This window comes from Bactrocera tryoni, chromosome 4 (genome assembly GCF_016617805.1).
Source record: "Bactrocera tryoni isolate S06 chromosome 4, CSIRO_BtryS06_freeze2, whole genome shotgun sequence".
In the NCBI taxonomy this organism is placed as follows: domain Eukaryota; kingdom Metazoa; phylum Arthropoda; class Insecta; order Diptera; family Tephritidae; genus Bactrocera; species Bactrocera tryoni.
Genome location: NC_052502.1, coordinates 18,427,342 through 18,449,859, shown reverse-complemented (window position 1 = coordinate 18,449,859; position 22,518 = coordinate 18,427,342). Strand labels below are relative to the sequence as shown.

The 22,518-nt window shown below is 32.8% G+C and overlaps 1 protein-coding gene and 1 long non-coding RNA gene across 4 annotated transcripts in view; one reads left to right on the top strand and one right to left on the bottom strand.

The window, feature by feature from the left end:
* LOC120774865 overlaps positions 1-9,621 on the top strand; it is a 22,789-nt gene extending 13,168 nt beyond the window's left edge. The window contains exon 2 of the long non-coding RNA XR_005705273.1: positions 9,468-9,621. This is a non-coding gene — a long non-coding RNA (uncharacterized LOC120774865). The remainder of the gene's footprint in view (positions 1-9,467) is intronic.
* A 7,361-nt stretch (positions 9,622-16,982) lies between these two features.
* Positions 16,983-22,518, bottom strand: part of LOC120773986 (furin-like protease 2) — a 392,069-nt gene continuing 386,533 nt past the window's right edge. For all 3 annotated transcript variants that reach the window (XM_040103245.1, XM_040103246.1, XM_040103247.1), the window contains one exon: positions 16,983-18,860. In XM_040103245.1, coding sequence (XP_039959179.1) covers positions 18,093-18,860 — 768 coding nt within the window. In that variant the 3' untranslated portion in view covers positions 16,983-18,092. The remainder of the gene's footprint in view (positions 18,861-22,518) is intronic.

Here is a 22,518-nt window from a genome sequence, read left to right as displayed (position 1 = left end):
TTATAATCTTATTATATTCTATAACACCTTTAGAATATTGCCCTAAATTTTCAAGTTGATCCGAATAATATTCGCAGAATTTCTGCGCTTGAGACTAGCTAAGCTAAGTGCGCCGCCTTTAAGGGGTCAGTAGGGTAATTTGGCCTGTTTTTTTGATTTTCATAGAAATTTTTATTCTACAATAGAACTTTTTTCACATATCATGAGGCATATGGTGGAGTATATGAACAAATTTTTTCGGAATTTTTTGATGACATCTGTTGGAGAAATGGCTGGGTGAATGAGATGCGTTTTTTCACTGGCGTACACGATTTCTCATGTTTGGATCATCTGAAACACAAAAACCCAAATTATTCTTAAAAAGTACGTGAGTGGTTATCGTCCCTACTAGAATGATGAAAAAATGTTGATAAATAAAAAGTTAATTAACTTTTTTTAACTTTTCCCCATGTTTTTTTTACAAAAATTTTGTCATAACATTGTCAATAAATTATAAGAAATTATGAATGTAGATAGCCAGGCGTTTTGTGAACATTTAAAAAAAATTAAGCAAATCGGTTGAGTAGTTCGACCGGAATCATGTGCGCCACTTTAAAAAAGTGTGTTTTGAGAAAAACGCGTTTAAAGTTTGAAGTACTGAAAAAGCATAAAAAGGACATAAACGTTGAAAAAAACATCGAGCGAGAAGAAATTTTTACTGATACCATTTAATAATCTTTAAGTTTCTCTACACCTCTTGTTAAAAAAATATCAGCACAGACTCATTTGTCCCTTCTCACTTCGTTATTTGATTTTCCATATGCATGACTTTGAAGACGAAACTTTTATTTTGCCTTATTTGCTTATGCCTTGCTAGGGCTTTTTGCTTGCTTGCTTATATTTAATCTACACATGCTCTACAACTACAAATTTGTCATCCACTACTTTGCCGCTTTCATTCCGATACAAGCCACTTCTCCTTCGCCGTTGTAGATTTAATTTTGTGTCACATATTAGTCAGGATAACTTGCAATGAGCCTAACTTTGTTACAGTTTATCAATGCCGTACGACACGGTCGACTAGTTTGGCTGTTTAGACGGTTAGTTAGCTATTTGTTGGCCAATACTTTTAATAGGGTTAATCGTGAGTGAATTGTGCTTATGTATGTGCGTGTGTGTGCCTATGTTACTTTGGATTGTGTCTGCTTTTAGGCGCTTTGGCTGCCGTCTGTAATGTTCACATGTATACTTAAGATTTTATTGTGCGAGTATTTATATTATTTTCGCTTTGGGTTCGGCCGGCGCCAGTTGTACGCTTTCTTTTGCGCTTGATTGTGTATCAAATGAAGCGGCAAAGTTAAAATTGCCTATGTAGCTAGTAAACAAAACTTACTTAAAGGGGCAATCTGAAAGTCTTGAAGAATGGTCAGTAATTTTTAGTAAAGTCTGCCGCTTTGCTGAAAGCCAACGAATGCTAGTATTTAAAGTTGTCTGACAAATAAAAAGGTCTATAATTTTAAATGCTTTTAGCGGATTTAACAGAAAAATTCAGTTATGTTATAAATATATTAGGGGTTTTTACGTTCTTTGTCCTGACATTCTCTATTTCTTATATTTTCCTTTTGTAAGACAGTGCCGAATTCCATTCATATCTCTGCATTATCTACAAGGTCAAGGGCACCTTTACGGTATAGTTTTTCTATAAAGAAATATCGTAATTAAAAAATATTAGAAGGCAAAGGTTATTTTAAACTTACAACCCATTTACATCACCACTTCATAACCAAATTTCTAACAATAACAACCCATGTTTTCGTGAAATCAGACAAACTACGTCTTATCTCACTATTACTGTCTGCAATGAAAAGTAACGAAAGAGCAAAAGTCACATTCCAAAACTATATAAACATATGTACATATGTAGTATATTTGCTTTCTAGCCATTTTGAGGCTGTTAAACAATTCGTAAACTAACTAACTTGCTCGTAGAACAATAGCAATAACCGAAACAACAATTAGTGAGCGAACATACTAAAATCCAATACAATACAATATCTGTACTCGCCGAAAAGTTTTGTTTTCTTGTTTTAGGAAAATAGTTGAAATGATAGCAAACTACAATTACAATGAATCATCAGTGTTGGAGGTTGGCTGTAATGATTGTGGAGGCGTAATATATTGGTTTGCAGCCCTGCAGAGATTTTTGCGCTACTCAAATGAGTAATTTTTTTTAAGAGAACTAGAAAATCATAGACTTTTTACTTTTTTACGCTTCTGTAAAAAGTGTAGCCATTTTATATATTTATGATAGCATGAAATGTTAGTTAGACCATTGAACTAATTTTGGTAGAAGTATGTTAAATCAGAGATTTATGCGGTTGAAGTATGTAGTTGCAGTTTACCAGTTGGACGCCTTAATTCGGTGCATTATTGGTGAAATATAATCTTGGAAGAAAATTGGTTCAACATTGTGGTCATAATAAAAATCTATGTGCATAAAATCCTGCCTAAATGCCTTAAAAATTTTTAACTAGTGAAGCGAAAATATTCAGTTTAGAATTGCTTTGGTATTTAATTTGAAATAGCAGTTCTCTAATGTTCTTCTTTTCAAAGGCACTAGAATTTAATTACAACAATTTAGAACCTTTCTGAAAGTAGTGTTGTGTACTGACTTAATATTTCTTTGCCATTTCCAATCGACTTCATGAATTCTCCTTAATGATATCGCACTGCAAGTTCTACGCGTTTTATGAATTTTGAACTTGAGGCTTCTTATGTGCACATGTATGTACCTATGTGGATTCGGTACACTGTAATCTACTTGAACATAACACACATTTTCTTATAATACTAGAAACATGCGAATATTGATTTCCATATATATTAGAAATGGGCTCGAAGCTTTTGAAGTAACAAAGCGTAAAGCTCCGTCAAAAACAAAAAGTCTTTCTTTCTCTCGACTGATTGGTAGACCAAAAAGAATTTGCTGAACGCTTCCATTAGATCTAAACTAACAAAAAATAGTTATCCAACATTACAGTAATTGCTGATTAAAGTTTTTAACTCAATACGTAGTGCTAAGGTTGTTGTCATCTACTGCAATCGTTCACCTTCTCTATGGTTAGGTTAGATGTCTGATTAAAGATCGCACGTGGACGACTATATGTAGCCCTTTGTAAGCGTTCCTGCGTTCGAACTTATAAATTAGCAACACGCTTAGTAGCCATGACAAATTTGCACAAACGTTTAATTTCCATTCCCGCCAGTTCGCTGGGATGTCTGAAGATTGCGCTCCCAACTGTTTAGGTCTTGACATCCCAAATACGGGATCGTTGAGAAGAAAGTGTTGAGTTGTTTTCACCTCATCTTCTTCCATACAACTTCAGCAGATGGCGTTTGGTAGGATTCCCAGCCTTACTGCATGGACGTCAATAGGGCAATGGCCCGTTAAAAGCCCCAAAACTAAGGACGTGCTAGCCTTACTGATCTCTTGCGATCTATGTTGGGCCAAAAGTCTTTTGCGACAATGCATGTACCAATGATGGCTCACGCTTACGAAGCTTCCACGAAGCTATTTAGTAGTAGAACACAAGAGGATACGGGAGCACTGATCCGTTTCCATTCTAACGATGGCGGTTCTTGGGTGCCTGACAGTAGACCCTTCAATCAACGTTCCTAAGCTTTGACGCGTCCGTGAGGAAGCTCACTCTCACACAGCCCCTCTCCTCCAACTGCTTCTTCCCATCCATAACTCCCTCGCCGTTATTGGTTAGAGAAGGAGCCTCAAAGTGAGTGAGGATTTTCGGGTTTTCAGACCCTTACTCTTTTAGGAACCCAGACTCTCTGAGTCTGATGGCAACTGTCGCAGTCATACAGGTGTATGACCGGCGGTGTCCACGTGCAATATGTGCAGGATGGTGTTAAGTACAATGATTGGAGTGGACCATAGTGCCCCACACATGTTGATGAGCGCCACCCGTTGAACTCTATGGTTCAAATTTAAAAAAAAGTCTACCAGAAGATATTGTTTCTCTATTGCGTCTCTCTCGTGCCGACTTCTTTGCGTTTTCGACATGCGTCATCGTTAATAATGGCCGCACGGCTCGCAAGTGACCTGTGACTAAACAAAAACCGTCCTGCGGTCTTTTCGATACCATGTGGGTAAAATATATGCGCGTTTAGGTTTCCTTGCATATAATTTTGAGGATCTTCTAGGTTTTAAGGCCCCTACGCCATCCATCCTCCTTTAGTGTGACTTAAAACCTTTTCATTTTCTTGATGAGAGCTTTATATTATTCATTTTTGAATACAACCCTTTAATTCACATAATTTGTGAAAACTGAAATCGAGGTCGGTCTTACTCCTCAACTGGTTCTAATTCATTTTTGCAAGACCCTCAATATAGTTCACACCCCTTAAGGTTTACGAGAACGTCTAATTTACGGTTCCACCCGAACTCTTTCCCTTCTTACTTTTTGCTTAACCAATTACTCACTTATTTGTCATTAGAACCACAATCAAGCACAAATTTGCTTCAAAACTTGATTACTTATCAAAAAACTTAATCACTCGCCTCTTACTGGGCTCATTAAGATTAAAAGGCGTGACGCTACAGCTCTTAGCTTCAAGTAAAATTGCAATCAAAGTCCATGATATACAAATCCACACATACATATATACAATACTACACAATCATACGAAGGCCACCACCCCAAAAGCATTCTAATATTTTTTACCACAACAATCAAATTAAGTGACGCCACCCACACGTTGCTCAGTGCTTTTCAGCAGCAATTGAGGCGTGTAATCAAATCTGCCAATTCGCGCTGGCAACACACACCCGCTCACCGCCTGCTGTTGATAAAATTAGCATTTCTGATGATACTCTTTACGGGGGCATTTCGATGTTTTCCGACTTCCGAAATTCAGTGTTGAAATTGCAATGCGTTTGCACGCTTTGTTTTTGTAGCCGCCTTTCGATTTGTTGTCGAACAATGTTTGATTGTTTATATCACAGTGTCGTCTACATGTGACTCGGCGGGCCGCACCGTGCTCCCCCGGCGCGCTCTTACTCTCTCTCACGCGGTGTGTGCGTTGGGCTGTCTGTCTGCCTGCCTCTCGATAGTGGAATGTGTGGTTGCCACTCGTCAGTTGACAAAATAGTCAACTGTGCTGTGTTGTGGCACGCTACTCGATACAGAGTACCGTTCTAGCTGAATCGGTCGTCGGTCCAAATGATTGCGACGGTATGCAGGTCTGTCGCTCGCTTGTCCATTTTTCCATTAAAATGCCACGTTACGCCTACTTACTATGCAAATTGATTGTCATGCCACATAAAAATGTCATTTCAATGTCAATTGTATTTGCGATTGAGCGCAGAAATGGATAGTCGGGATGGGGGGAGTTGGCGCTTGAGCGAAGTGAGCAAGTGCGTGCCTATGTAAATCCGTTAACATGCATGTAAATCTGTTTGCATGATGCAAATGTGTGTGTACGTGTATTGTAACTGTTTTGTGTGCGTGTGTGTGTGGTTGATTTTTTCTGTTTTTGATTCTGCTGTCAATCCAGTTTGCTCTACTTCAGTTTATTACGCTGTTCAATTTGCATTGATGACATTCAACATCGCCGTCATTACACTGTTGCCCCTCTCCTCCCCCTCGCTACTTAAATGCACAATACTTATACGCATACAATTACAAAACCCATTATTTGCTGTGCATACCCTTCCGGCTCCGACCCTACCTTTGCAGGTATGCACACACTCGCACAGCATTTTAAACCTAAATTAAATCCGGACATGCGTGTGTGTGTGAGTGCGTATGTGAGTGCGCATGTGCGTGTCCAGTTATCCACTTTAATCTTGTAAATATTTCAGAGTACATTAAGTTTTTCGTGTGCCTTTATCTCTGCTTATTTGTTGCATGTATTGCCTGAATTCTGTTGCTCAACTGCAAGCCCTTATTTAAAACCGTTTTTTTTTTTCGAAAGAGATTTAACCTTTTTTACACACATGCACCATTAAAGGGATTTGCTACTTCGCTGGAAAGTCCTCTGAAAGTTGTATGATCGATTTGTGCTGCTTAATTTATGCAAATAGTCTGCAGCAACCTTTAAATGTTTGAAGTTAAAAAATACGTGGAGTAAAATTTAATTGTTTATGTCTTTATTTGAAATCGAATGTAGTAAATTTTATACATCTACTAAGGATCAATGGATTTTTATGAGGTTTGTAGCACACCACCTATTCTACCGACGAGAGATATGTCGATGGGAGGAATTCGCTGGAGAAGAGTATTTATTTACGGATGGATCGAAGCTGGGAAGGAAGGTTGGAGAAGAGTTTTCTGTAAAGAGCTATCCGACATGTTTAGCTTTAGGCTACCGGTCTACTGTAGTGTTTCTCAGACAGAAATGGCTGCTAATAAGATGTTGGTAGACGTACTGCTGTGAGATGCAGCCTCTTTCAGGGAGGTGATCATTCACTCCGGCAGCAGAGCGGCAATACAAGCGCTGAGCTCGCTGACTGTGAGTGCCTGACCTCACTAAAAATTAAATCAAGCTACTTTGTTGTCAGACTCGTTTGGATGCCTGGTCACAGCGGAATCGCTGGCAATTGCAAAGGCGATGAGCTAGCCAGAGAGCTCTCCGCTCACTTTGGAATAACTACTTGCCTTTAACAAAATTCAACTTGCCGCTATTTACTGAACATTGTCCATAGGTTATTACTAGACATTGTCCACTAGGCCTTCAAGCTCTATTATCCAACGATTGCTAGACTGATGATGAAAGATCTCGGTAGACTTATCTTCGTCGAATCAGAAGACATAGCCAAAACTAGCATTAGCCATCTCAACAAATTTCTAATAGCCTCAAAGCACTCTATCGATTTGTTAAGGTCTTTATACATTTAGGAGTTTTAGGTAACACAATGGACCGACATTCTAACCTATTAGCATAGTCTTCTTAACCCAACCAAACCTAGCACACTATTTAGCAAGATCTTACATTAGAGAGAGAAACGCGAACTAGAAATGAAATTATAGCAAGAAAGCCAGTTTCATTTAACCGACTTTTTTGTAGACAATCATTCTTCATTAACAGAAACAGACTGTAATCACTTGGTGCCAGATGTGAACTTTAAATTGGATGTTAACAACCTCCCTCAGTCGTTATGCTTATGGAACACATCTCTCCTGTAAGAATGTAAGAACATTATTGATACAACTGTCCTTTAATTAGTAGTTTTCCGCCTAGTCCTTGATTTACCGTTAAATACTTCACTACCACAACTCGAATCGACTAATTTGATATCCATCGTTCATGCTATCAGTAACGATATCACTTTTCTACTATATTATTATACGTAAATTTGAGATTAAAAAATTTAATAAAACAATAAAAATTTAACTAAAAATGCTTATTAGCGATCTTCATCTTTCGCATCATATTTTGCTTCACATTCTTAGCGATCTTCACTGCTGTAGTAAATAACTCCACCACATACTAACTTAGCCAAATATCACCCAAACACCAGATATTATGAAAACATCACAAGTGGGACAAAATCAGCGCTCAACATTATTTGTTTTGCTGAGTGTGAGAGCACTATACTCTCCCTCATACAGTTTCTCAACTCTTGCATATACTAGTATGAGTTGCTGATCCCTGTTGAGCACGTATGTAGTTGCTATGACAACGGGTAATTGTGTTTGCGATGAGAGCTTATGCAAAGTAAAAGTATGCTGATTTGTGCATCAAGTGGCCTCTCCAACAATTTGCACTGGAAATTTTTTTTTACTCTTTCTCTCTGTAAGTTGGTTTATTACATTCTCAGCGGTTACGTCACCATGGTATGGTATTAGCATTGCAAATCACATATCATTGAATTCAGACAAAAATTATCGACAATGATCTCAACTTCTTTATTGGGTATTTATAGCTCCGGAAAAGATTCCTCAATAATTGTGCTCAAATTGACAGTTCTTGGTTACATAAGACCTTGAATCAACCGATCCTGTAGGCTTGAATGGTTTGAGATGTTACGACGTGCTTTTGAACCATTGGGTGTCAAGTATTCTGTTGGAATGAATGTATCCATCTAACGTTGATGAAAACAGTTCAACTCTTCCACGTTCGCTGTGCCTGCTGGCTAAAATATAACTAATTACTTCGAGACTGGACTTCCCTGGTCTCCATCCAAGCTGCATAGTTTAAAGTATAATATATTAAATGATATGTTTCATTATGCCTTCAAATGTGATACATAATCAATGTAAAGGATGAAACTTGGAATCTAAGCGTAACCTTTTTTCTTTTTCCTCCTTGATCGGTCTAAGTTACTGATTTCTCAACATACGGTGTACAAATAAGAGTCTCATTTTGGATATGGACAAATTCATATTATGTTTTTTCTTATTATTATTTTTGCAGGTTTACGATCCTTGCAAGTGACTATATTCTTATTAAAAATCTAGTTTTTAGAATTTGTGGGTCTCCTTATAATTGCTTATAATAGCTTCTACTGCAGAAAAGTTTGTTCCATTAAAATCTATTTGCGAGACAAGAGAAATAATAAACGTACTCCGATCAGCGAAGGAAAAGACAAGCATAACTCTACTCACAAATTGCACAACTCCATCTCATGTATTCAAAAACACTGCTTTCTCTTTAGAAAAACATAACTCCACACTGTTTTATCTATATGAATATTTAATTGTAAGAACTCAAAATTAAAAAACCTCTATACCAAATGTTTGCAGAATACGGTCCTCGAAAATACCAACCAGTAGTGGCTAAGCTTTGCGATTTGCAGCCCTGTCGCAGGAATGAAAAAGAGTGTGGATGACAAAATTTTAATAAAATTTGTCAAATTAAAATAATTTTTAAACTTTCATTACATTAAAAACACATTAGGATTTAATAATATTCGACTTTTATTTATTTAATTACCTCATTTCGCTGCGCATTTCAGTTTTTACGAGTTTGTTGTTGCTTTACACTTTTTATATTTTTGTGTTTGTTGTTTTGTTGTATTTGAGTTTTTCGCTCAATAGTTTGAAATTTCATTTTGCAATTTCAATTTCATATCAATCTTATCCTATTTAGTTTATGCACTTCAACTTAGTTTTTACTTCATTGTATCAGTATATATTAGTTTTATATGCCACACTATACTATTGTATATGTATATAGTAATCTTTTATTATTTTTTGTTTTTTATTAGTTTTTTGTTGTATGATAAACCATTTCACTTTACGAATTCAGTACAATATAATTTGCATTAATATTAAATTTATTTATACACGCTTAAATACCTATTAAACATTTAAAAATCTTCATTTTTATTTTTTGCTCGTTTACTATATTACATTTATCATTTTTGCATTATATATATTTTTTTGATATACAAATGAGTTTATGTATTACAGATAGTACTTTTTAATAGTGTTCGAATGTAATTGGTTGTCAATCACTTAAACGTTTTGCAGGCACTCCACATCGCTACTCATACAGGCATAACCGAACGCTAACCATATTGATACGATATATTTGTATGTATGTATAATATAAATGAAAATGTTATTTATAGTGGTTTTTAATTGCAATATATATATTTGAATGTAAGAATACACAGAACTTATATTTGTAGGCTAATTGTAGCTGTCATTTTACAGACTTCAAGGAATAAAAACTGAAACTTTTTTATTTTCAGCTAAGCCGCACTGGACAAATTTGGTACAAAACGGAGTAAAGGAGTATGAACTTTCAATAAATTAATTTCGCTAAATAATTAAGTTTCTGTAAATTTTTTTTCAATTAAAAATATTTAATTTTAAATAATAGCAGTATGTTATTTTCAGCTTAAGATAACTTTTTATCCAAATTGAATAACCAGAAAATGCAGCCAGCGATCTATCGGTGTCTGCAGCGGTCTTTCCTTTGAGGCATAATATAAAAGTATAACACAGAATTAATTTCAAAAATTTAAAATTTTTAATGAATGTTTTTACATAATAGTAACTTGAAAAAAAAACAATATATTTTTTAAATATTTATTTTTAATTTATTTATATGTATATTTTAGCTTCTTATATATTTTTCATAATAAAAATGTTTTTTTAATGATGATATATTTTTTTTATATGTATAGGTTTTAACTTTTTATATACGTAATCTAAGTTAAATAAAAATCGAAAAAATCTATATATAAGTTTAAGTAAATTGAAAAAAATATAAGTCTCAGCAAATTCTGTATGAATTTTAATATGTATGAACATTATTTTCAATTTTGGTTTCAAAAGAAAAATATTTTACTATAAAATAAAAGTAAAATTAAATAAAAACTTTTCTAACAAAATTTTGTTTTAGTTATTTAATTTTTCTCTGCAGAAATAAGTATGGTTTGTGTCTTTGCTGCCACACTGTACATTCTCTCCATTTGGCGACCACGCAACGCACTGCACAGCAACTGAGCATTCCACCAGGCGCTCAGACGACGCAGTAAGTATTTCAGAGCTTATTTTAACAAGATATTGTTGTTGAGCTTGCTTGCAAATTCTCAGAGAGAGCATAAAAGCAGTGAAAAAGAATTGAACTGATTGGCTGAGCGGCAGAGCGGCAATTTGTCTTTGCGAGAGCAGATCCCGTAGGTCGAAAGGAACAACTAGTGCCGTGACTTTGCTGCTGGTAGTTGTTATTGTCGAAATTTTTTAAAATAAAGGAATGAATAGAAAAAATACTTTTTGATACAAATCATGAGCGCCTGGTTATTTTCGGAGCAAGTTTAACTTTATGTGCAGTTTCCTAGCAGAGACGCCGCCATTTTTTTGGGTGTTAATTATTTAATCAGCAAAGTTCAAATTTTCACCAGGTGCCCATAAGTGCTCATAAAGTTGCTAGGATTGCACTTAAACAAGGACGACAATAACAATATGTGAGCATAACTATGTTTTCGCGTTGTTGCTGGCATTCCGAATGCTCCACTGGAAGTGTGATATGCATTTGCAACTGTATTTTGTATTTTCAGTGTGTTTGCATAGAAGTATATATAGAAAACTCTGTTGATCATCGCCAAAAACAAATATAATAAATAAATATATTTGTATAATAAAGAAAATATTTTTTTTCGGCGATTATCAACTGAGTTTTCTGAACGCCTGTGACTTTGATCTTTCAATTTTGTAACACTTTAATTTATTGAGACTTTCTGAAATATATTTTTACCAGATCAGCAGAAATGTTTAGCAGGAGGATTATGAAATATATTTCTCTAAACATTTAATATAAGAATATTTAAACATATTTGCTCTTTGTTGGCATAAGCGACGAAAAATCATGAATTTGAAGCCTGCTTATTAATTTTTCTGTTTTTCTAATAACTTTCGAAGGCATTTGTCATTCATTATAATGGATTCCATGATGTTCACCAAAGTTTGCGTTCTAAGTTTCTTGTTGTCCTAGTAGTTGAGGCCTTGTTGCCCTTGTTTCCAAGTATTTAAATTTAATTTTTTTGTAAGCCGCGAGCCTTATCGTTAAAACAAATTTTTTAGAACCAACTTAATTCGCTAAACCTGATATTTTACCAGGATCTCATGAACAGACATCGGCGTCAACTAAAATAATTTTGTTGGTAATCTTCTGCAGATTTTTTCCTAACATTATTTACTTTAATAGGGACGTATATCTGCTGTATTTTCTGGTTGCCTGGTATTTTGCAGTTGACAATAACACAAATTTTGTACAATAAATTTTTTTAAAGCCGTCCTCACACAAGTAAAAAAATACTGAAATCAATAAAAGAGATTTTTCCAGGCGTTGCTTACCAGGCGCGCATGAAAATTAAGAGAATTGCTGAGATTGAACTCCTTCAAAATTAATAATACCAATCTGAGCACGCCAATTGTTTTTTTTTTGCTATTGTCTTACTGAGAGAAAGTGTAAAAACATGCGAGATCATAACAGAGCACAATTCCTTATTACCAAACGGTATTTCATTACACATTCAATTGCAACTCCAATGTGAATTATGAGAGGATCTTCACTTCACGCACCAAACAGCGTGCATTTGCTTCGCATATGCTCTCAATGCAAACACAATGAGCCGTTGTCATAGCAACTACATCAGTAGACATTCCAGTGGAAGCTTGAGCAGGGATCAGCAACTGTTACTAGCATAAGAAGGAGCTGAGAAGATGCGTGCGTGAGAGAGAGTGTTGCGCTCTCACTCTCAGCAGCCCAAATAATGCTGATCGATTGATTTTGCGCCACTCACTGTGCCTTTATGATCGCCTGGTGCTTCGGATGGTTTGGTGAAGTTGAAATTTTTCACTTTCAAGGTCGGCCATCTTGAAACTAATTGCAATTATGATGCTGGCTACTGCTGTGGCGGCCTTGAGCGCACTGCATGATTTTTAATTAATTGTTAATTGCAACACAGCACGCAAGTTGCTGCTAATTGCAATTCACAGTTGTTGGAAAAGTTATTGTTTTTCAATGAGGCTGTAAATTGGTTTTAATGCAACAACTACAAATTTATGCTTTTTTTGTTTACCGAAAACATACAAAAGCACAATGCTGCGCGAAATGCATAAATCACACACGCACAAGTGTTTACATAGCACAGCATAGCATGGCATGTAATAAATTCATAGACATGGCTTCCGCATTCTCATACACAGAAACACTCACACATACTATATACATTTGCATACGCCATCAATTGTTTTTTACGAGTTCTGTTCTGTTTATTTTAACATTTACCATTTATTTACATTTAATTTACAACATTTATATGCATACATATGTAGGTATTTATGTTTATTTAAATCACTATATTGTTTTTTCATATATCTCCGTACTTTGTTTTTGTTGTTTTGTTTTTTCATTGTTTTGTATGTAAAATTCTAGTTATTTAATAAGTTGCTAATTAATTTAATTTTACGCTAACTACGGCAATTAAGTTTTAGTTACATTTTCGTTTGTTTTGTTGTTGGTTTTTTCGCTTTTTGCTTTGTTTTTTATATGTTACTAGTTATTATACAAATAATTGTTTGTGGTTTTTCTGCAGTTTATCATTATTACTAATTTTTCAATTTCACTTTAGTTTAAGTCTACTCTACTTTTTTTTACAAAATTTACATAACATTTGCATGTTTTTCATGTTACACGCAGTGTTTGTTGGTATTTATTTGCTAATTACAGAAATAATTGCATTGCACACAAGTTTTAACATAAAAGGCGATAATTTGATTTTATGAGTAATTTAAAGATTGAATTTCATTTGATTATTGATCACGTTTATTTGCTGTTGCGTAATTTGTGGAAGTTGGTCGAGCGCATGCATTGCAGTGTTGTTGTGGTTATGGGTTACAAAAAAGATTTGAAATTAATTTTCAAAGAAATTAATAAAATATTTGAAAATGTGTAGAATGCGAAAAAAGGAAAATTTTATTATTCAATTAATAAGGGAAAAAAATTAAAGACACATGTAAAAAAAGTATTTATTCAAAAATCTATTTAGAGCAAAGACAGCGGATATCATGGAAATCATCAACACAATGAACGAGAGGTTTGAAAAATGTTATATTACAAAACAAAAATTTATACAAAAAAATAAAAAAATAAAAAATACTAAAAAAAGAAAACAAAAAATAATATAAACTTAAAAGAAAAATAAAATTATTAAAAAAATAAAAAACAAAAAATAATCTAAACAAAATTAAATAAATTTGAAACAAAATAAAAATATTTCCACAAAAAATGTTTTTATGTGCAAAATGTCAAAATAATTACAAAAAACTAACTAAAAAATAAAAAAAAAAAACAAAATAAAATTAATAATTTGAAAAACTAAAAATAAAAAATTATTCAAAACAAATTTTTAAACAAAAAAGTTGAAAAATTATAAATATAAAAAATAAGCAAATTTGCACAAAAACAAGTATGTATTTAAGTTACATTATTTTTTAATTTATAATTTCGTTTACGAAAAATTATAAATATAAAAAATAAGCAAATTTGCACAAAAACAATGTATTTAATTACATTATTTTTTAATTTATAATTTCGTTTACGTTTTTCTTTTTAAATCCTTTTTGTATTAATTAAAATAAAAAAATATGAAAAATAAATATTTTAATTAAATTTTTTTTTTTGAATTTTTAAAAAAATATCTTCAAAAAAAAATTTAAAAATTAAAAAAAAAATAATAAATAAAAAGTTAATTAATTTTATTTGAAAAAATTATACATTAATTGAATTAAAAAAATAAACTTTATTTAAATATTTATTAATTTATTTTTAATTTGTAATAAATATAAATTAAATATTTATTATTTTAATTAAATTAATTAATTTTTTAATTTAAATTATTATTTTTTTTAATTTATTATTTCTTTTATGTGTTTTTAATTTTTAAATTTTTTTCTAATTACTTTTATTTTTCAAAAAATATGAAAAATAAATATTTAAATTGAATTTATTTTAAATTAATTTAATTAAAATAATAAATATTTAATTAAGTTTATTATTTTGTAATTCAATTAATGTTTTTTTTTTGTTTTTATTAAATTAATTAATTTTTTATTTATTATTAATTTTTTTTTAATTTTTAATTTTGTTTGTAATTAATTTTATTTTACAAAAAATATTTTAAAAAATTTGTAAAATAAAGCTGAAAAAGTATAAAAATGATAAATATTAAAAAGATAATTAATTGACAAAAAAACAAAATAATTATTCCAAAAAAAAATTTTATGTATTATGTTTTTAATAATTTTTATATAAAAGAATAAAAACTTAAAAAAAAATTAATTAAAATTACAACAAACAAAGGTTTTAAAAATTTTCTAAAATTCTAAACAAATAAAATAAAAATGACAAATATAAAAAATTAATTAAGAAGAAAATTCACATAAAAAAATTGTAAATTATAGTTCAAATAAATAGAAATAACTTCCTATGCTCTGAAATAAATTTGCGTTAAATGTTGCTCATGAATAACAGAAACCGATGAAGCAATCCTCAAATTATATCTACGTAAGATTCAACTTTTTATCGTTCGATCTCTTTATTAGACAATGTCAATGTCGGTGCTTGCTAGATTTTAAGTCTTAGTATTCGGAAGCAAAGAGAAATGTGCTATCAAAAATTAGATCCAGACAAAGTATGCTTTCAACCTAAGGAAAAATATGTGAATCTCTTTTTTTAAATTAGAAAAATCATTTTTAAAATTTCTTTTAGTTAAAAAAGTCTTGAAAATTAGTAAAGTACATAATTAATTTTTAGTTAAACAAAGCCTGGAAAATTAACAAAAAAGGATATCAAATTCGTCTGCGGAGTCTTCTTTGGGAAACTGGTTTAGCGAATGTATTCAAAACAATTGGAATTTCTTAACTCTTGCAAGAATTTATACATACTCCAATTCTGTTTGCTAAATGTTTGGAATAATTTTTTTCGTGCCCTTTTTATATAATTTTAATTAAGTTATTTTTTTGTTGAAAATTCGTTGAATTTGCTTTTCTATGGGAAATAAATTCAATACGCTTAGATTGTATGGAAACCCCATTTAACAGACTTTTTACGCTGAAATCTTTAAATTCCAACTAGCAGTTAACAAATTTTTACTAAAAAAAATATTTCTTGAGTTTATAGAGCTGCAACCACTTTTTAGACCTTTTGCATTTTTAACATAATTTTGTAGTCAATTTTGTATAAGGAAAATGAAATTTTAGGGTATATCAGCATTTTATGCGGCATTTTACATTCCGCTGTTATGTTAGATGGTTACAGTGCTGTGCATTGAAATTCTGTTATAGAAAAGAATATTTTCATATAATACAAGTTGCAGTATGTGAGAACATTTTCAGGAATTAAGAACATTAATTTCAGCTTGTATAATTTGCAGCTGTAATGTTTTTAACACATGGTATGTATGTGTGCCTTTGTTATTGTTTGCTCATGTAAACTTTACATATGTAAGCTTTTGTTGCAAAATTTCTTAACATTGACTTCACTATTGCTGTTATGAAGAGTGAATTCTAAGAATTTTTATATAAATTTATTATTTTTGAAAGAAATTTTTGTAAACTTATGGCTTATGGAATTATGGTAGTGGTGAAATTAATTTGTAGCTCTTTTGTTTCATATATCTTTGGATTAGCCCATGGCTATTCTTTCAACTGAAATGTTTAGTTGTAACTGAATATGCTTATAACATGAAGCTAGAAGTTGCGCAAATTGCTTTTTGGGCGAAATTGAAATTGTAAACATTAAAAATTTGATTTCTTTCGTTACATAACATATTTTCACATACTATATGGCGACCAACTATGTGCTTACAAGGTTATCAATTTTACAAAGTTATCGGATTTTAGACAAAGATTATAAAAGTTAAAAATTTTTCTTACTTTTTCATAAATTGCATTTGGTTAAGAAATTTTCAAACAATGTACAGACAAAAATAAACATTTTTTCTCGTTATAATATTAACATTTAAAAAATTCTAATATCTAAAATAATTAAAACAAAATCATTTTTAAATTAAAAGTGCGATAAACTGAATTGTAAAATTTCATAAAAAACATTTTTAGACTTTTACAAAATATACATACATATATGAGCAGTTAGGAATATTAAAAGTAATACGTAAATAATAGAGAACATTTTTATAGGACATTTAGCATACAGACAATGCCTTAGAAATATAAATTAAAGGAAATTACAACAAAGTAGGCTTTAATAAAAGACACATGCGCAGAATATACATACAGCAGCGAATAAAATTACTAAAAAAAATATTATTTTTTATATATAAAAGAGCTAACTAAAATATGCATTTTATATTTAAATATATATACAAAATTATAAGCAATGAAAGCAGCGTTGTATTTTATAGTTTGCATAGTTGCTTGCTTAGAGTTGCAAGTGAACTGCATACATTTTGATTTTAATATATTATTTCGTATCTTTTTTCGAAATTTGCAATGAAAGTTTGATAGTGGAAATACAGGTAGTGCAAAATGAACCAGCATTCTTTTTCTTTTGCTTTTTTCTTGTTTCTGGTGATACGCTGACCGCAATCTTTTGCTTGCAAGCAGTTAGAAATCTGTTTTACGTTTATACGTGGTAGATAATTTTCTAAATTACAAATTATTTACACGTGGATAGTTTTTGGATAATATTTTTTTCTGTTTTAGGTTGTAGTTATTAATAATTAATTGTTGTGTGCAAAATATAAAACATATATCATACATAAATCTTGAGATATCGAAAACAGAACTAAATTTTCTGAGCAAACAAGAAAAACATCAATTAATAAGCCATAGATAAAATTTTGAAGTTTTCTGTTGCTAAATTTATTTTCGCAGTTACTGTTTTCTGCTACTATTTCTACGGAGAAGTCGCTGCATACGTAGAAGCGCAGTTCAAACTGTACATATATGCAGACATGCGCGAAAGCCAAAGCTGGTCAGCAACAAATTTATTATAAGAAACAGATTTACGAACAGAAACAGAATTACCAACGACAACATAATTGCGAACAGAAATGAAAAATTTGTTTAAAAAATTTGTTAACATATCCGCATATACAATATGCTTCACAGCAAACAGTAACAGAATTACTAACAGAAACCGATTTAAACAACAGAAAAACAAATTATTTATATAAATTTTTTTTTTAGTTTCTGTTCAGACTAAAACTGTTTAATAGTTTTCTGCACAAGAAAAATTTACTTTTCAAATCGAATAAAAAATTTTGGCTTTTGTAAAAGTTTCATTAACATACCCGACATCATCACCTTTGCTATTACTATTATGGTTTAGCATTCATTTATATATGTTAATATTTATAATTAAGCGCACCCTAATGCGCCAGTACGCACTAATTCCACTTAAATGTTTGCTTTCATTATTCTACCTTTTCGTTTCTTTTACTTTGCAGTTTAGTGAATTTATATATATGTATATATAAATCATTTTACTAATAAAAGGCTTTTAGCTACTAATTTTTTACAATTTTCAGTTTTTTGTTTTTGTTTTTGTTGTCGCTTTATACACAATCACAAACGCAATTTCATTACTTGCTTGTTAGCAACGCAACGCGTGCTTTACTCCTATGTCCTTTCGTTGGTGCTCAGCACACGGTTGTTGGTTGTCGCCGCCGTCGCCAACGACGCTGTTGGTGGCCGCTTCAAACCGACATTAGGCGTCGCCTGCTGTTGTTGTTGTTGCCGTTGCGTTTCGATGCGTTTCAGAAATGGCAATCGTGGTGGCACATTCCGGTTCAGGCTACTGTTGTTGGCGTTGCTTTTGCTGTTGCTGCTGCCGCCCGTTTTGCGTTGCTGACGCATAATTTGTTGCAGCTCATTTATCTCGTGTGCGCTGTCGCTAGCAGCAGTCGTTGCGCCAGTTATTAGTGACTGCTGTTGCTGCTGTTGTTGTTGCTGCAGTATTGCTTTCGTGCCGCGACAATAGTATTCGATGTCGTCGATATCACCCAGCATTGTTGTGTTGTTTCCCAACGACTTCGCTGTGGCTGTTGCGCTTTTTGGTGTTGTTTTTGTTGCTGTTGCAACTACTTTGCCTCTGTAGTCTACCGTTGGCATATCCAGTTCGTTCACGTACACCTCTTCGGTGTCCTTTGCTGACCGCTCATTCACTTCCTCGCAATCATCGCGATAACCGTAACCATCATCGTCCTCTTCCTCCTCGTCCTCGTCGTAATCATCATTAGCTGCGCCCTCATGCAGATTTGATTCGGCATCTGCTTTTAGTAGCTTGGCTGCAGCGGCATTTCGTGATCCACCCCCGCCGCCTCGTTTCTTCTCCGATTTATTTGGTATTTTGTTGTAGCGAATGGCGTCACGAGCATTGCTTGAGCGCTAGGTGAGCGAGAAAGATAGAGAGAGTTGTGTAAATAGATTAGAAGTGACTTTTGAAGTTTATCGGAGTTAATTTGTGATGCATAAGTTATATACTTATACTATGTTTAAATAAAGCAAGTTCTTTGGAAGTATATGAGGTATATGTCTATTTTGCTTTTTTTTAAAATGCTCAAGTTGCCCTTATAACAAAGTTTCATCAAAATGCTTATAAAGACGTGTTAAAACATTATTAGAAGGAATTAAAAGGTTAAAAGTGAGGTTTCCTGTCCTCCAGTAGTGATCACTGCCTGAGAGAGTTATATCGGTAGATACTCACGGTCAACATCGAATGATACAAAAGTTCAATGTTGAGGTTAAGTTAACTCTCCTTAAGGATGATAAGTTTCGGCCATCAACATTGAACTATTCGACTCTCTATTTTATATTTTCATGTACTAGATGTAAAAACTTTTCAGAACCTTAGATTTGATCCACATTTTACTGAAAGAAATGTAATACTAAAATCTAGATCAAATATGGCAGTCACTATATCAATACTGCTGAAGTCTAGCGAGTGTTCAAATATCAATATTTACAAAAGAGTTGCCAACTAATTGAATATATACAATTTAATTTCCATTCATATTTTATGAACATATGCCAAGTATAAGAGATTTTTAAAACAAATTTTAAAACAATTAAATTAAATAATATTTGGACAAAACTTACCACTTTTTTGAGAAACAAAAAAAAAGCTATCAAAGTACTCATTTCAAATAAAATACTCTAATAGTGGTATCAGTTGCCAACGGTTGCCAGATTTATTCAGTTATCAATCTCTTAAGCTGAATGAACTGAATACAAAATTCATATTCGTAGAAATGATTTTCGTTGAGTCCTTACTGATATTAAACTCTATTCACTTACTATTATTTTAAGCTGAAAATCTCGATGCTTGAAAAGTCTTATATGAAGTTCCATTCCCACACCACCGTCAGATGTTTGGCTGAGCTTCTTGCCGAAATAATGAGGAGGATCTTCATGTTAATAAAAAAATTTAAGGGTTACATTGCTAAGCTTGCTCGGAAAGGTATTTTTCTGAGGAAGAGTATATTTCTTTTTTCTTACTCTGGAGCATATGAAAGCATCTGATCGAAGTCTGATCCATTTAAACTTCGCGCGAGTTAATAACCACCCTTTGAATAACCATTTCAGGCAACCTCGCACCAATATATTTAATAAAGAAAAAAAAATGTGTCGGGTGTGACGAGTGTTAATTATAAACTTCTAGCGCAAACTTCGTTGCAAATGAGATGACAACATGGTTGAGGACCCTAACAATGTCGGCCAAAAATCAAGAGGATGCTCAGCGTGATGTGGTTCACCGTGATGTGATTCACCATGGATTCATTCCAGAGGATCAAATCGTCAATTAAGAATATTACTTGGGCAAATTGAGAAAATTCTTGTATTTTTCACCACGATAATGCGCCGTCACATTCCAGCATGAGTGTGACTGACGGGATAAAAACACGACACTTAGTCACTGTATGCACCTGATTTGGCTTCTGTGACTTTTTTCTGCTTTCGAAACTGAAACGCACCGTGAGTTTGTTGAAGCCATTAAAAGTCATTCGCAATAAAGGCCGTCGCAGCCGAGACTTATAGCCAGTGTATAGAAAATTGGATTAATCGTTGGCATGTTATTGCCTTAAGAGGAAACTATTTTGAAGACGACAATAAAGCTTTGTATTAAAATACGTAAAAATTAAATTTTTTTGTCAGTCAGTGTCAAATTTTGTCAGTAGGTATTAGTCTTAATATATACATATGTATATAAATGTACAGTGTCAGTAGGTATATATAGTATGTAAATGTACATAAATTGAATAGTAGGTATGTAGAAGAAAAAGTGCCGATATTTAATTGTTTATAAATTTATTGCATCCCAATGACATAGTCAGTGGCGTATCCTTGCATTATACTCGTATTTTCTAAATAAATATTAATGGAAAGTTCGGATCCAAATTTTCGATTTCCGATGGCTAAAATGTTCATAATTATATTAAATAGTGCATTTTATGAAAGCTTATTTGGAATACAACGGAAAGAGTTTTCATTTAAATGCTTTAAATTCAAAGCTTTGAATCTTTCGCAGTAGCAAGTTGCATATACAAAGATTTACACAAATAAATATTTCCTATAATGTGCATTAGTTGAAATATAGTGCATGCAACCAACCGAACAGTTTGTGGTTTGCAACCGCTGGGCGATTTTCTGCAGTTAAAATATATGTGTAATAACAATATATATAAACAGACGAGTCACAGACGCATTTTATAAGAGCAATCACAATTTTATATCGACATTTCATATATATAATATATATGTATGTACATGCATTGATTTGCACTTTCGTGTGAAGCTAATCTGCATGGTAGCCAAGCCATTAGCGCCATACAAGCCCGTTCTGGTGTGATCGTTTGAATGAGACAATTTCCGCGCCAAGCCCGACCAGCCAACAGCATGCTGTGCGTACTTTTGACCAGAATGCGTCATCGGTAATATATATATTTGTATGTATATATTAACTATGCATTGTTGCTTTGTAAACTGCCAGCAGTCAGTCGAATAGTCAAACCGAGCAGCGGCTACACCACTCAAACGCTCAACCGATCAAACCAATAGGCGTAATATTCAATGGACCAACTAACCAACTGACCAGCGCAGCCAATGAACCATAACGGTAGCCAGTCAATTACACACAAGCACACATAAGTACACACACACTTTCAGCTTTGGCACAAATATAATAAAAATGTGCGTTTGGTTGCTCATATGGCGGCTGCTCTATCAATATTACGCGATTACCAATGCAGGCGCTATATGGACAACATTGTTGGTGTACTATGTATACATATATATGTGTGCCATATATGCATGTACGTATGTATATGTGACTCGTTAGTAATGCTAATAATCCACAAAAATGTGGATATAAATGTGGAAACACAGCAAATGGCGCACATGAATGGCGATCTGTCTGTGTTGTCTGCCCGAAAATTTCGAATACAAGCACGAAAATTAGCGTGCAATTTATGTTGAACAAAACAAAAAAAAAAAATGGCAAAAATGGCGAAAAAAATTTCAGCGTTAAATGCGAAAGCGTAAATTTGCGATAGTCGAACTTCCTTCCTTGGACGCAGCGTTGCATTATTTGTGAAAATCGTAATTTCGCGAATGCGGCCATTTCGTGGTCAAAAGTGCATGTATACGCACACACCTGCATACGCACATAAGTACATTTATCTATATGTAAAATGACACACCGTGTTCCACACAATACAATAAACTAGAGAACATGTGCCTAATAGTATGCTTGCTTTATGTGCATTTTGATGTTTTGGCATGTGGGAATTGTGCAAATTGCGGATATTTTATTTCGACCGCATTGTTATCATTTAAAACGGTGCATTGGCTAGTTGTATTGTGTGGCATGTTAAACGTTATAACGGTATTTAGCTTTAGCTTTAGCTCATAGATTGTGCGTTACTAAGTGGATGTGTGTTGTTGAACATGACTCATTATCGCCGTAATCTCAGTTTACAGCCATTTTGGCGATTACAAGCAGAGCGTGCTATTCTTCTTCTTGCTTGCTATTACCAAATATTATTAC